Source organism: Bombus vosnesenskii, unplaced genomic scaffold, assembly GCF_011952255.1.
Source record: "Bombus vosnesenskii isolate JDL3184/JDL3185 unplaced genomic scaffold, Bvos_JDL3184-5_v1.1 scf7180000013379, whole genome shotgun sequence".
In the NCBI taxonomy this organism is placed as follows: domain Eukaryota; kingdom Metazoa; phylum Arthropoda; class Insecta; order Hymenoptera; family Apidae; genus Bombus; species Bombus vosnesenskii.
The window spans coordinates 1,304,049-1,319,688 of record NW_022883009.1 but is presented as its reverse complement, the minus strand read 5'-3'; the positions used below and the strand labels follow the sequence as shown (position 1 = coordinate 1,319,688).

The 15,640-nt window shown below is 33.6% G+C and overlaps 2 protein-coding genes and 1 long non-coding RNA gene across 7 annotated transcripts in view; 1 reads left to right on the top strand and 2 right to left on the bottom strand.

Moving 5' to 3' along the window:
- Positions 1 to 2,784: 2,784 nt before the first annotated feature.
- Positions 2,785 to 5,606, bottom strand: LOC117237554. The gene is made up of 3 exons (XR_004494026.1): positions 5,118 to 5,606; positions 4,876 to 5,038; positions 2,785 to 4,760 (listed from the first exon to the last, which is right to left on the bottom strand). It is a non-coding gene; the product is annotated as an uncharacterized LOC117237554 (long non-coding RNA).
- A 603-nt stretch (positions 5,607 to 6,209) lies between these two features.
- Positions 6,210 to 9,479, top strand: LOC117237501 (multivesicular body subunit 12A). Of its 2 annotated transcripts, none has more exons than XM_033501526.1 (8): positions 6,210 to 6,404; positions 7,581 to 7,719; positions 7,852 to 8,050; positions 8,131 to 8,281; positions 8,354 to 8,437; positions 8,523 to 8,862; positions 8,942 to 8,992; positions 9,068 to 9,479. In XM_033501526.1, exons 2-8 carry the CDS (start codon positions 7,591 to 7,593, stop codon positions 9,101 to 9,103), a joined length of 990 nt encoding a protein of 329 aa, XP_033357417.1. In that variant the 5' UTR covers positions 6,210 to 6,404; positions 7,581 to 7,590; the 3' UTR covers positions 9,104 to 9,479. The 2 variants fall into 2 exon arrangements, with proteins under 2 accessions (XP_033357417.1, XP_033357416.1); XM_033501525.1 differs by lacking the exon at positions 6,210 to 6,404 and adding an exon at positions 6,471 to 6,975.
- Positions 9,480 to 9,518: 39 nt separating this feature from the next.
- Positions 9,519 to 15,640, bottom strand: part of LOC117237499 (uncharacterized protein DDB_G0284459-like) — a 47,008-nt gene continuing 40,886 nt past the window's right edge. For all 4 annotated transcript variants that reach the window (XM_033501522.1, XM_033501521.1, XM_033501523.1 and 1 more), the window contains exons 2-4: positions 13,799 to 14,197; positions 12,731 to 13,440; positions 9,519 to 11,928 (exon numbers count right to left, since the gene is read on the bottom strand). In XM_033501522.1, the coding sequence (XP_033357413.1) occupies positions 10,317 to 11,928; positions 12,731 to 13,440; positions 13,799 to 14,197 (2,721 nt within the window). In that variant the 3' untranslated portion in view covers positions 9,519 to 10,316. The remainder of the gene's footprint in view (positions 11,929 to 12,730; positions 13,441 to 13,798; positions 14,198 to 15,640) is intronic.

Genomic DNA, 15,640 nt, shown 5'->3' with positions numbered 1-15,640 from the left:
TCATAACATATCCATAATATGTCTGAGTGATACTCTGTAATAATTCCATATTAATTTACAAATACAAATATTTAGAATTAAATAATGACATTTTGGAATACTTTATCTCCATTAATATCCATATTTGTTCGATACAATGGCATGCCCTTTAAATATGCACTTTATCCTCTACCATATGTATACAATATTTTGGCAATGCATTATACATATCCATCATATCTGAGCAATACTCTGTAAGATATCAATATTAATTTACAAAATAGCAACATTTTGAAATAATATATTCCTATGAATATCCATATCTATTCTAAACAATAGCTGGTCTCATAAACAGGCACTATATCCTCCACCATATGTATACAAAATTTTACCAACGCATTATACATATCCATATTATTTTTCATACTCTGTTCCATACTGAACAATACTATGTTGCAACATATCCAGTTTATGTTTTGTCAATACGCCATTAAATATCCATAATATGTCTGAGTGATACTCTGTAATAATTCCATATTAATTTACAAATACAAATATTTAGAATTAAATAATGACATTTTGGAATACTTTATCCCCATTAATATCCATATTTGTTCGATGCAATGGCATGCCCTTTAAATATGCACTTTATCCTCTACCATATGTATACAATATTTTGGCAATGCATTATAACATATCCATAATATCTGAGCAATACTCTGTAAGATATCAATATTAATTTACAAAATAGCAACATTTTGAAATAATATATTCCTATTAATATCCATATCTATTCTAAACAATAGCTGGTCTCATAAACAGGCAATATATCCTCCACCATATGTATACAAGATTTTACCAACGCATTATACATATCCATCTTATTTTTCATACTCTGCTCCATACTCAACGATACTGTGTTGCAACATATCCAGATTATGTTTTGGCAATAGATCATAACATATCCATAATATGTCTGAGCCCTACTTTGTGATATTTCCATATCAACTTCGAAATAGCAACATTTTGAAAAAATATATCCCTATTAATATCCATATCTATTCGAAACAATAGCTGGTCTCCTAAACAGGCACTACATCATCCACCATATGTATCCAACATTTTAGTAATGCATTATACATATCCATATCCATACCCAAGACTACTGTGTTGGAACATATCCAGATTATGTTTTGGCAATACATTATAACATATCCATAATATCTGAGCAATACTCTGTGAGATATCCATATTAATTTAGAAATGGTACCAGTTTGAAATACTGCACGACTATTAGTATCCACATTTATCCGAAACAATGGCTGGTCGTATAAACAGGCACTATGTATCATCTACCATATGTATACAATATTTCGACAATACATTATAACATATCCAGATTATGTTTTGGCAATACATTATCATATATCCATATTATTATTCCTACTCTGCTCCATAATCAACAATACTGTGTTGGAACATAACCATATTATGTTTGGGCAATACATTATATCATATCCATAATATGTGAGCAATACTCTGTAAGATATCCATATTAATTTAGAAATAGCAACATTTTGAAAAAATATATCCCTATTAATATCCATATCTATTTGAAACAATAGCTGGTCTCCTAAACAGGCACTACATCATCAACCATATGTATCCAACATTTTAGTAATGCATTATACATATCCATATCCATACCCAAGACTACTGTGTTGGAACATATCCAGATTATGTTTTGGCAATACATTATAACATATCCATAATATCTGAGCAATACTCTGTGAGATATCCATATTAATTTAGAAATGGTACCAGTTTGAAATACTGCACGACTATTAGTATCCACATTTATCCGAAACAATGGCTGGTCGTATAAACAGGCACTATGTATCATCTACCATATGTATACAATATTTCGACAATACATTATAACATATCCAGATTATGTTTTGGCAATACATTATCATATATCCATATTATTATTCATACTCTGCTCCATAATCAACAATACTGTGTTGGAACATAACCATATTATGTTTGGGCAATACATTATATCAAATCCATAATATGTGAGCAATACTCTGTAAGATATCCATATTAATTTAGAAATAGCAACATTTTGAAAAAATATATCCCTATTAATATCCATATCTATTTGAAACAATAGCTGGTCTCCTAAACAGGCACTACATCATCAACCATATGTATCCAACATTTTAGTAATGCATTATACATATCCATATCCATACCCAAGACTACTGTGTTGGAACATATCCAGATTATGTTTTGGCAATACATTATAACATATCCATAATATCTGAGCAATACTCTGTGAGATATCCATATTAATTTAGAAATGGTACCAGTTTGAAATACTGCACGACTATTAGTATCCACATTTATCCGAAACAATGGCTGGTCGTATAAACAGGCACTATGTATCATCTACCATATGTATACAATATTTCGACAATACATTATAACATATCCAGATTATGTTTTGGCAATACATTATCATATATCCATATTATTATTCATACTCTGCTCCATAATCAACAATACTGTGTTGGAACATAACCATATTATGTTTGGGCAATACATTATATCAAATCCATAATATGTGAGCAATACTCTGTAAGATATCCATATTAATTTAGAAATAGCAACATTTTGAAATAATATATCCCTATTAATATCCATATCTTTCCTAAACAATGGCTGGTCTCATAAACAGGCACTATATGATCGAACATATGTATATAATACTTTGACAATACATTATAACATATCCAGATAATGTTTTAGCAATACATTATAACATATCCATCATATCTGAGCAATACTCTGTAAGATATCCATATTAATTTAGTAATAGCCACATTTTGAATTAATATATCCCTATTAATATCCATATCTATTCTAAACAATAGCTGGTCTCATAAACAGGCACTATATCCTCCACCATATGTATACAAAATTTTACCAACGCATTATACATATCCCTATTATTTTTCATACTCTGTTCCATACTCAACGATACTGTGTTGCAACATATCCAGATTATGTTTTGGCAATAGATCATAACATATCCATAATATGTCTGAGTGATACTCTGTAATAATTCCATATTAATTTACAAATACAAATATTTAGAATTAAATAATGACATTTTGGAATACTTTATCTCCATTAATATCCATATTTGTTCGATACAATGGCATGCCCTTTAAATATGCACTTTATCCTCTACCATATGTATACAATATTTTGGCAATGCATTATACATATCCATCATATCTGAGCAATACTCTGTAAGATATCTATATTAATTTACAAAATAGCAACATTTTGAAATAATATATTCCTATGAATATCCATATCTATTCTAAACAATAGCTGGTCTCATAAACAGGCACTATATCCTCCACCATATGTATACAAAATTTTACCAACGCATTATACATATCCATATTATTTTTCATACTCTGTTCCATACTGAACAATACTGTGTTGCAACATATCCAGTTTATGTTTTGTCAATACGCCATTAAATATCCATAATATGTCTGAGTGATACTCTGTAATAATTCCATATTAATTTACAAATACAAATATTTAGAATTAAATAATGACATTTTGGAATACTTTATCCCCATTAATATCCATATTTGTTCGATACAATGGCATGCCCTTTAAATATGCACTTTATCCTCTACCATACGTATACAATATTTTGGCAATGCATTATACATATCCATCATATCTGAGCAATACTCTGTTAGATATCCATATTAATTTAGAAATAGCAACATTTTGAAATAATATATCCCTATTAATATCCATATCTTTCCTAAACAATGGCTGGTCTCATAAACAGGCACTATATGATCGAACATATGTATATAATATTTTGACAATACATTATAACATATCCATCATATCTGAGCAATACTCTGTAAGATATCCATATTAATTTAGTAATAGCCGCATTTTGAAGTAATATATCCCTATTAATATCCATATCTATTCTAAACAATAGCTGGTCTCATAAACAGGCAATATATCCTCCACCATATGTATACAACATTTTACCAACGCATTATACATATCCATCTTATTTTTCATACTCTGCTCCATACTCAACGATACTGTGTTGCAACATATCCAGATTATGTTTTGGCAATAGATCATAACATATCCATAATATGTCTAAGCCCTACTTTGTGATATTTCCATATCAACTTCGAAATAGCAACATTTTGAAAAAATATATCCCTATTAATATCCATATCTATTCAAAACAATAGCTGGTCTCCTAAACAGGCACTACATCATCCACCATATGTATCCAACATTTTAGTAATGCATTATACATATCCATATCCATACCCAAGACTACTGTGTTGGAACATATTCAGATTATGTTTTGGCAATACATTATAACATATCCATAATATCTGAGCAATACTCTGTGAGATATCCATATTTATTTAGAAATGGTACCAGTTTGAAATACTGCACGACTATTAGTATCCACATTTATCCGAAACAATGGCTGGTCGTATAAACAGGCACTACGTATCATCTACCATATGTATATAATATTTCGACAATACATTATAACATATCCAGATTATGTTTTGGCAATACATTATCACATATCCATATTATTATTCATACTTTGCTCCATAATCAATAATACTGTGTTGGAACATAACCATATTATGTTTGGGCAATACATTATATCATATCCATAATATCTGAGCAATACTCTGTAAGATATCCATATTAATTTAGAAATAGCAACATTTTGAAATAATATATCCCTATTAATATTCATATCTATTCTAAACAATAGTTGGTCTCATAAACAGTCTCATCATCTACCTTATGTATATGTCGAAGAAGCGTCAGGAATAGGGTTGTGGGCGTTTGCTAGATCTGCATTGGAATTGGCCATCGCTGTGTTATAACGAAGGTACGGCCTGGTTTTACGAGTATGGATACTACCGATTCGGCAATCAACTGCGGTGGTTGGGCACTGGCGATACTAGTGACGTTGGTCTTAGGTTCGATAACGAATCCACGGTCAACGGGAGGATAGATATACTTGCTCACACAATACTCACAGATCGTAAGTTGGTACTCTCTTCGTGGAGGAGATCGCAAGAAAGAATGAATTTTCGTCCCGATGATGCCACCGAGGAAAACTATGATGGGGTGTGTCTAAGGACACGAGATCACCGGATTCGTCGAGTATAGCCCTCGTTCCGAAAGTAAGGGAATGTGATGTCGCTGTCAATTGGTCAATTTGGGACAAATACTGCCTATCCGTTTGAAAAATCTTAATTCCAGGAAAAGACCCAAGTTTTATAGCGGGCCCTCAGGCTAACTGAACTTGTACTGTGTAAGTGCCTCAACATTTGGTATTCATTGTCCGAAGGAACCGTTGGAATGTTTTACTGTCAGGTACCTCTATGGGTATTTCCTTTAGTGAGGGTCATACTACCACTCCACACCTTTGTTAGACGAAGCGCCCGTTCCGTTGACCGCGGCTACGTTCGGCGACTGATGGTCGCCTTGAGCCAAAGTTTATCACAAATCGCAAACAAGTGCAATTGGGCAGAATGACGGCAAATTGTTTAATTACAACTGTAAACTTTAATTACAATTTTACGGATTTTCCCGAAGTTCCAAAGGGAAGGTTCCGGTATCCTTTCACCTTCGACAAATATATATATATATATGAATTATGGTTTCTGACAAGGTTACGGGCGTAACAGTTATTATTATTTGTTATTACTGATTTTATTTATCATCTGATCTTGAGATAGCCTTTTCTTTGTACTGATTGCATTTATTTTAAGAATAACTAAAATATTTGCCTAAAACTAAAATAATGTACTTCTAATATTTAGATGCAAACATCCGCGCCATCTGCAATTTTCGTGCACTTGAAAATTAGCATCAGATTTGAAAATCTATAATATTAATTCCACTTATTAATAATCTCTTTAAGCCCGAAATATATGTATATAATTAAAACATTAACTTTAAATTGTATTAAATTTTGAATAAAAGCATTGAAAGGATAAACAAAACACCTTGCGGTTTCTTTAGCTTCAGTATCAAAGCTGAGTGTCATGGCCATGGCCACTGTTGGTCGAAGTATCACATTGTCGTACTTTTAAATTGTATTAAACAATTTATTTAAACAGATCAAACAATAAGCATGCTGATAAAGGGGTGGCGTATGATTCTTATCCATTTTCTTATTGCTTGGGAATGGGATTAATTCACTTAAAAACTGAGTGATACGTATAAAACCAAGCGAATATCCGGTAAAAGCGAATCGTGTAGGAAGGACGAGGAAAAGCGCCGTAAAGTTTCACGACGTGTAAGGAACGGAAACAGAGGTTAGCTTATTGAACACAACTACCCTAGTCAGTTAAGATGGTGGTCATTACGGTTGTGGTGGTGGCAAAAGTGATGTCATTGATATCAATTTAGTTAAAACGTTCAACGAAGAGACAAAGGAGGAAAGCCATTCTTATAAGTAACAGTGTTTATGAGTTTCGTTAGTTATCTTATCAGGTTTTTATCACATATAATTTGAAAGTACGTGAGTGTTAAAATATTAGCTGTGACGGAACAATTGATTGTATATGTATACATTTATCTTTCTTTCAATAGATACTTTCCTCTCTGTTAGTTTCTCTGTCCTGCTCATTCCTTCAATCGTTCTTTCTATCCTTTTTGTTTATTAATATGCATTGAAGTACCTTCACTTTATTACGAATGAATCTTCCGAAGAATAGGATTGCGTGTCAAAGGAAAAACCAGTCGATCGTTATTCGATCGAAAATTGCCGTGTTATTCTGTTGGAATTAAGTGACCGGCTGATTAAAAGTACAACAGCAGATAAATTAATGAATATGCAAAGTTTTTAAATTTGTGTCGCGCGAAATTTCCAATTTTTTTCCGAAGGTAAGCAAATTGAGAAGTGTGCAAATTTCGTGGATGATTACTAATGGTTAAGCGTGTTTCTCTGCCGTGAATACTCTAAAGATTAATTATATTAAGTGAAGTATAAGTAATGCGACCTTTGTAGTAATTCGTTTTTATCGTGTTTCAAAGATGTCATTGTTAAATTTTTGTTGCTTGTAATTTCCTTATTTCAAGCAATTTTCAGTGTACCGTAAATTTTTCTATCGATCGAAAATAGGTCATCAAGATAAAGTAGGGGACGTCCACACAGTTACATTCCTCAATTCCTGGCGCTTTTAATGAATCAACGTATAATGAACTTTGGTAGAGAAATGTGCTTTATGTCAATGAAAGCTGTTCTTGTCACACTTGTCAAAACATATTAACTACTCGATGTCTTGTATTAATTGTGATATTTAAAATATGTTTGAAGTTATGTTACAATTTATCAAATTGACTTTTTGCAATTAGTGTGATTATCTATGAAGCAGTTGATTATACTTATTAATTTATAACAAATTACATTTAACATTTTTTATATGTGAGATAATATATGTTATAAGGAAAAGAAAACATGAATAGTTATACAAATATACTTTTAACAGGGTTGCAATAATGTCTAAAAAGATTAATTGCAACAAAATGTTAGTTCACCAGTTATCGTCTGTATTACCTGATGATAGGCCCATCACAGCCATAAATATTGTTGAAGATATAGATAAGTGTCCACCAAATTTTACAGTGGTAAGTAACCTCACAAGATAGTTTGTATAAATAAGTTAGGGTATTTAACCTGGTGTTTATAACTATTTTTATATTACTATTTTTTAATTTTCTATAAATGTGTACTATTTTTAAATGTTATTTTACCTTTAGGTATCACGAACATATGACCAAGATACTGATGCTGATCTATGGAGAGAAAGTGGACTTTTTATTAAAAAGAAAGGCAGATACATATGTTTTTCAAAGACTGAAGGGTTACCGCAGTGTGTGGTCGAAGATATCGTAGTCATTAATGAACGAGATACTCCACCAGAAGGATATAGCATAATTTCTTGTACTGTAGATTCAAGTGAGCATACGTAAGACTAATCAATGTATCATTTATCAAGAATTTATTTTCATTTAGTACATTGCAATAATGAATTTTAGTGCAGAAGGCATGGAGAAAGAAACAGGTGTGCTATAAAATTAGAAATAAGGAACTATGTTCGAAAGCAGTTACTGATATTATCATATGTAGTAGAGTTATACATAAGGTTTATACATCTAAAATGGCACCAAACGGATTTATTGCTGCTGGGTATATCTATAGAATTTTATATTTATGAAAGTTTCATAAAAATCAAATTATTCTTATTCCTATTCTTTTCAGTGTTATTAACGGAGTTTGTGTTTGCTACAAAACTGTGGATATTGTAAATGGGAATTCAAATTCACAGTCATATGTTAATATAGAGTAAGAATCGTCTTTATCCTAAAAGCAATTAAGATGTATTTACCTTAATGCTTACCACTTATTCTATATAACGTCTTATTTATAGCTTACTACAAAGTGCTTCCCCAAATCCATCAAATGGGACACCCCATAGAATACCGCCTGAGAGGCCACCAAAACCAAAGTTTTCGCCAAAACCAGCAAATGGGGTTTATCCAAAAATTAGTGGAAGTGGAGGAAAGGATACAGAGGAATCTAACGATAGAGATTATGAAATTTTGAGTCCTAGTGCAAGAATTAGACCTACGAGACCTGCTCCGCAACCCCCTACATCAACAGTTGTTGGATCTACATCAATTTATGGTACACTTCCAGGATCTTCCGATTTGGATGGAGTCCCATTTGTTCTTAATCCACGTCTTAGTGTTCATTCTGATTCTTCTACTGTAAGTAATTTTTACAAAAAATCTATATTTTTTTGTATATAATTTCATATATTTTCAACAATTATTTCATATTGTTTAGAATAAACTTCCTGTGATTAAAATTTGGACTCAGAAAGACTTGGATAAAGAGGTATAATTAATATTTATTCAAAGCATGTAATGTACCAATGTTTTTAATATTCTTATTTTTTATTTAATTTTGCAGTTCTTTTACGATTTTTGTGCAGAGAGAGAAACTTGAAGAAACCACTGTGCCAAATTAATTGCGTGATTCTTCACGCAATTTTTCAGCTATGTCTATACATTTGTATTGATAATATAGCACTAGCCAAGTGTAATAGAGTGCCTGAACGAGTGATTCATACTAACCTACGAAAATGGAATTACTTTCAAAACATTTATCAATGAAGTGTTCGAATTTAAATATTGTCCATTTTCTAAAGTACTTTTCTCTTCCATACCCTATTTAGATTTTGATACCAGTAACAGTTAGCACCGTATTTTTATAGAGTTGCGTTGTATTTTTATAGATAGTAGAAGTTATATATATGTATATTATATATAATTGTATGATATGTTCTAGTTGTTTATAAATCGCCACAAAATACTTAATATTATACTGGTGTATTCCTATTTCTTAATCAAACGCAGGAATCTTTCAATAAAGTCATCTTTAATTTTATTTCCAACAAAAAATAAGTACATCTTTACTTTTATCCTCGAATGAATGCCTTTAATACTTTTATAGAATATGTATATTTTGCTTTTATATCATTTAGTTGATGAATAGTTAATTCGTAATTACGTACTACAGATTCTCAAATGCTACAAGGTTTAACTAACAGTTGGTTGAGATACTGATTAGAGTTTGATATTTAGAATTTCACAAAATACCGGATGATGAACGTAATTATAGCTTAATTTGAGACCACTATAATTTAATATTTTCAATTTTTGATGTACAACTTTAACTAGAAAATAACAAAAACGTTGATATTCGTAGTAAATGAACTTACTTGTGGCACTTCATAGTGAAAAAAGCTTATTAACATATGTAAGTATTTACGTTTATAAGCTATTCCCAATGATGTACTATTAATTACTCAATTAATTGTGACTTGATTAGTAATGCTATAAATAGGTAAGCAACATTTTATTAAAATATACAACATATTCAAGTATTCTTTAAATTGAAGGTGCTATAAATAAATTAACTTCTACGTTCCACAATTTCTTTAGTAACAAAAAATCTGATAAAGGTATTAAAAAGAAGAAAGAGAACATTAATAATTTACAGAATTACATTTTGCACTTAAAGAATCATGTTCCTAGCACGGTTTTAATGATCACTAATTCATATTATGGTTACTATTTTTCGTTTGCTTATTAATTTAAGTTCCTTCGGCAGATGCTTCTTGTCGAAACAGATTTTTTGGAAAAACTTGAACCAGTCGTCAGACAAATGGGCCAGTCCAATGTCTAATATGGGTAGTATTGTTCGTCGTGGAAACACCATGTTTTTCCATAACTGCTGTCGCTTTGATCTTATTCTTATACTTGACGTCTTTTGGCTTTAACATACTCTTGTGGTTGCTCAGCAACCTCGATGGTGTTAATATGGATTTGTTGCTAAGACCTGTAGCTTCTAAGAAGTGATCGTAGCCGCTGCTCGAATTGCTCGCAGCAAGAGGAACATTATTATTGTCTTTGGTTGCGGCAGTTTTCTCGTTCTGACCAACCGTCGCCCCAAGATTACCGAGCCTCTCCGATCCATCGCCTTCTGGTCTATCGGGATCATCTGACAAATCACATTCATCCAAATTGAACTCTTCAAAATTTTGTCTGATATCAAATTCCTGATCAAATTCTGAATGGACATGTTTCTCCTTGGTTTTTGTGCGTTCTTTTGTTTGATCCTCCGATTCACCGCCAATTTTGAATTCTTCAAAATGGCGAACAATGTTAGTGACTCTGGGAATTTTCCGGGTTTGTTCCCCACTAGTTTCATGACTGACGCTCTGACGCGTCTGGAATGAAGATCGGACATTATTAAACCTGTTTTTCCAGAAGTTCCCCTCTTCATTGTTCCCTGTAACTTTATTAATCGCATCGTCGAAGTTTAAACTTCTCGCAGATGATACGTTAATTCCCGCAGATTTTAAAGGAGAAGATATAAAACCGAATATTTTCTTGCTATGTTCAGACGAACTAGGTTCAAGTAACTGTTGCTTCTTCCGCGTCTCATCGATGAGAAACGAGGGGCTAGGAATCTTTTTTAAGATTAACGTGTTATTCTTGAACTGCGGTTTGGGAGGCAACGCAGGAGGTGTTTTAGGAGGTGGTGGTATAATCTCCGGAAGTGACTCGATATCTTCATAATCCAAATTTTTCGCTATGGTCAATCCTTTCGTAGACATCTGCAGACAAGTCTTTTCCTCGATACGCTCTAATTTTAAAGGTGGATTCGACGCATTTACAGACGTTTTCGTCTTTTGTATCACCTGTGAAGAGGGGAAACTCGTGTGCCTCGTCTCCTCCACTTCGACCTTTGGTTCTATAATGACAATTGGAATAGCCTTTGATTCTTCCGATTCTTCCTCAAGACTCGACTCATGATTCGTGATCGTGCTTGCAACATTTGAGGTTGAAGCACTTTCAGTAAGACTCATGCCAAACTCGTCTTCCGTAGCAGTGGGTTCGAAACTGTTTACAGAAACATCGGGCAATTCGTTGCTAGCTAATTCTTTTTCTGTAATTCCTTCTTCAGAGTTCTTCCTCTCCATTTCGGATCCCACGGACTCGATATCCGATAATTTAGCTGGTTGAAATCGGACGATTCTTCCTCGATGTTTAAACCTCCTAGGTATGGAAAGAATACTCTCTTCCTCCTCCATGTCTCGTAAAAGGATCTGATTAACACACTCCAAAACGGAATTATGTTTGCTATTCGGTCGATATGTGCTGTGCCTAAAGACGTCGTCGTTGACTTTATCCTCGTCAGGGTCGCTGTACCAGTTCCCGCTGGTCTCTTCTGCGTTCTGTTCTTCGATTTCCATTTTTAGGCATCTACAGAAGTCAAATATAAATTTAAAAATACGTTGTGAAATATTTTTCTATAACAATGTGAATATATAATATATTGAACTATAATAATCTAATCATTTATTATAGCAACATTCCATTTATCTGAATTCTATTTTGTAGAGAGAAAAATATTCAGCCGATGGATGCTGGGATCGGGATTCGAACGCGGATTTTTCGCTTATCGGGCGGGGTGCTTCTCCAATTAAGCTACTCAGGCCATCAACGAATATTCTCTCCCAAACTCCTAAGTCTCAAATGGCTGCCACCTACAATTTATTGGTGCGAAATTTTATTTGACGAATAATTGACTGAATTCTTGTCAAGTGAATTCTGTTGCTAGCACTTGAACTTTTATTCCATGCTTGATCGAAGAATCATAGGTAGCGGGAATCGAGAAACTGCTGGACTCCTACCATATAAACTCTAGTTATTAGGTGTAGAAGAAGATTCTATGCTTTTAGCCTTATACACTCTGTTGTTCTTATACGGATTTCGTATTTACTTCTGTTACTGCAATTACATAAATGTTGGCAAAAAGATATTGCAAACATTCATCATTGATCCATAGAATAGCATTACATAGACATTTGTTTCTAGCAAACACGTACAAACACAACGGACAGCGAATTTTCTTTTATGCATATATATTGCTCCGATTTTAAACTATTTTTTATTTCTCGTATGTCTTTACCGAACTAATTTACGTTAACGAATGTTATATACATTTTACACGATCGGCAAATGCCTGATATACATGTACCCTTTTAAGGAAATAAATACTTACACACTATTATTATTATTACTCCCGTTATTGCTACTGTTATTATTATTATTACTATAATCCTCGTTCATCTTCGGCATTTCCGCGATCACGTTTCCTGTGTGTTCTAAATTTCTCGAGTTTGTCTCGTTGCAAGCGTTTACATAAATTGGTTCCTGTTCTTTTTCTTCGTCTTCTGACACAAAGTTACAGTCCATTCCGTCGTCTTTACTTTCCGTTCTCGCGATATTCGTCGGTTCGATCATGTCCGTTTCGTTCAAAGCCTTCTGTGTCCTCGATCTACCGATTCCTAGCTTTTTCCTCGGCAATTTAGAACCGTTTTCAACTATCATCGTCTGTTCATCATCATCACCGTCGTAGATCATTGTGATTTCGTTCTCGCTATCCGTAATCATCGTAGGCGAACATCTATTGGATTTGTTCAGCGTGGAACCGGGTGAAACGTCGCTACTTTCGCCCTCGCAGAAACCCTCGGTGCTGAGTAACGAGGGGCTGCCCTCTGTGGTGGTTGTGATAATCGACACATCCGTGTTTTCGCTGCTCGTCAGACTCGTTTTCGAAATATCGCTCCCAGCGAAGCTGTGCGTCTTCTTCACCCCCCTGTCCAACTCTTCGAGCGCAACAGGTATCTCCGACGAATTCAGTTTTGTGATTATCTCGCACTTTAGGTTTTGAATGTCTTTACTAATTCCACAGTTTTGCCTGGAGCCTGCCTGAAATGAGAAAAAAACGAGATCTCGTTACAGTTGTTTACTGCGCCAGTTTAGAATTTTGATGGATCTTAATGTGTTTTCTCAGGCATACGTATTTCGAATATTTACGTGATTACAAAGACGTTCCTTGACATAAGGAATAGAGATTTTTCTCAAGAATCGTTTCATTTTTTGTTCCATTATTAAATTTATATTAGAAACTCATCACGAAGCCAATAAGGTATACGAAACGAAATAACAAATTGCAAAAGTCAATTACGTCGGGAGACTACTAGAATGCGTTATTAAGAAATTAAGAAGTCTGAGGGCTGTTCTTGCTATGAGGCCCTTAATTACATCGCAATATCTCGAAACTTACATCGGCATTGGGCGTTTGCAAGTCGTTGTTTTTAATGTCGGTTGCCGTGTTAAGCTTCATTGACGATTTACCAAGGGTCTGTTCGCGTTTGCATTTGATATAATTCTTGGTGTAACGTCTGAGCCTAGCGATTTCGAGCTGCTGGTTCTTGATCACATTGTCCTTTTCGCAAAGTAGTTGTCTGATCGATTTCTGCTCTTGCTTCAGCCGCGCCTCCAGCACCAACAGAGCACGAAGTATCCGCGATAATTGCTGATCTCGAAGACTTCTTTCGGACTCGTGGTTCGCAGTGCGATTGTCCAGCTCTTTCACCAGATCACGGCATCTCTTCGTGGCTGCCTTCAAGGCCTCCTGAGTACGAATCAGCTCTTGCTTGAGCGTTCGCACCTCGGTTTCCATCTGAAAAATAATTTGCTGCTTAGATACAGTGGCTTCTTCTATTAAGATTGCATAATGAAATGTATCTTTCTTCTTCATTACGATTTTTTAATTACGGTTAATAATTTCAATTCTTTATACAGGTATAATACACGTATAAAAATAATAAATTATCGTCAGTTAACTCGATTATTTGAACGCACGTTCGTGTACATGAATAGAAATAAAGAATTCTCGAAGTCAGATTCAAAAGCGGAATTCGGTGGAATTCGTTGTGATTCGAGGTAGAGAAATGAGTAAACACGTGGTGCCTTTTCTTTGTTGCACGGGAAGAAAAATGTTGAAAGTTGACTTCGGAGAAGGAACCTTGGAATTCGTCTAGGTTAGTAGAAACGCTGGACCGTACTACGAAGACCGGAAGGGACTGACCTGCAGGAGCTGGTAAGCCAAGCAGACAAAAAAAAATGAAAGAAAGGGAACCAGCCGAAATAAAAAGGAGATTCATTGTCCGAACTTTAACTTAAGATCTATTTTACTTCGTCTCGATTTCTCCAATGGGATAACGGTGCCTAAGAAAGTCGAATCAAGAATAAAATATATTACAAGTTAAAAGAGCAAGTACAATTATTATACGCAGAACAAGAAAGTATTAATATAAAAGAGAAATATTTTTGATTAAACAATTTTCTTTTGGTAACAATGTTGAATTATTTTTAACAGTATTTTTTACTGTTAAATATTTCATAAAGGTTGCAGATATGAATAATCAAATATTGATCAAACAGGTTTCAGTTCTGTATTTAACTAAAAGATTTTGCTGGGCTCGGCGAGTCACAAAGTAGGAATTAGCTTCGCTCTACCAAATATCCCAATGTACATGCAACTCGAAAAACTTTAGCAGTTAGTTTGCATCAGTAGCATTTAGCTCGCTTCAGAAATTCCTGAAATCGATTTAGCCTTTAAACTTTGTGGTATTTATGTTATATTAGGAAACTAACGTTAGAACACAGAATACAAATCCAATAACTGATAGAACTACGGTAAGAGAGACGATCTTCTATTAAAAAAATAATATCGTAAACATGTTTTTGTATAATTTTTTTACAAGAACCGCTTTGAAGATTTGTTGGACATAACTTTACAGTGTTAATGAATTAATTTTTTACTATGAATCTATTCTATAAATTTCAATTTACTCTTTGATTTGATAAACAAAACGAATATAGGAAAGCAGAGATGGATTATTTCATAAATGAATATAAATACATTTAGTCGCAACTTTTAGTTTAAACAACGATTCTTTCATATTTCCGTCAAGTCTTTAAACAATTTTTAGCGGTAAAGTATCCCAGTTGAGTTAAAGATGTTCCAAAGGGTTCAGCAAGCTCAGAGCGAAAGATTCGAACGACACCATATTTTCTCGACAAAAAGTTTTACACATAATAACACCCTTCTATTCGCACT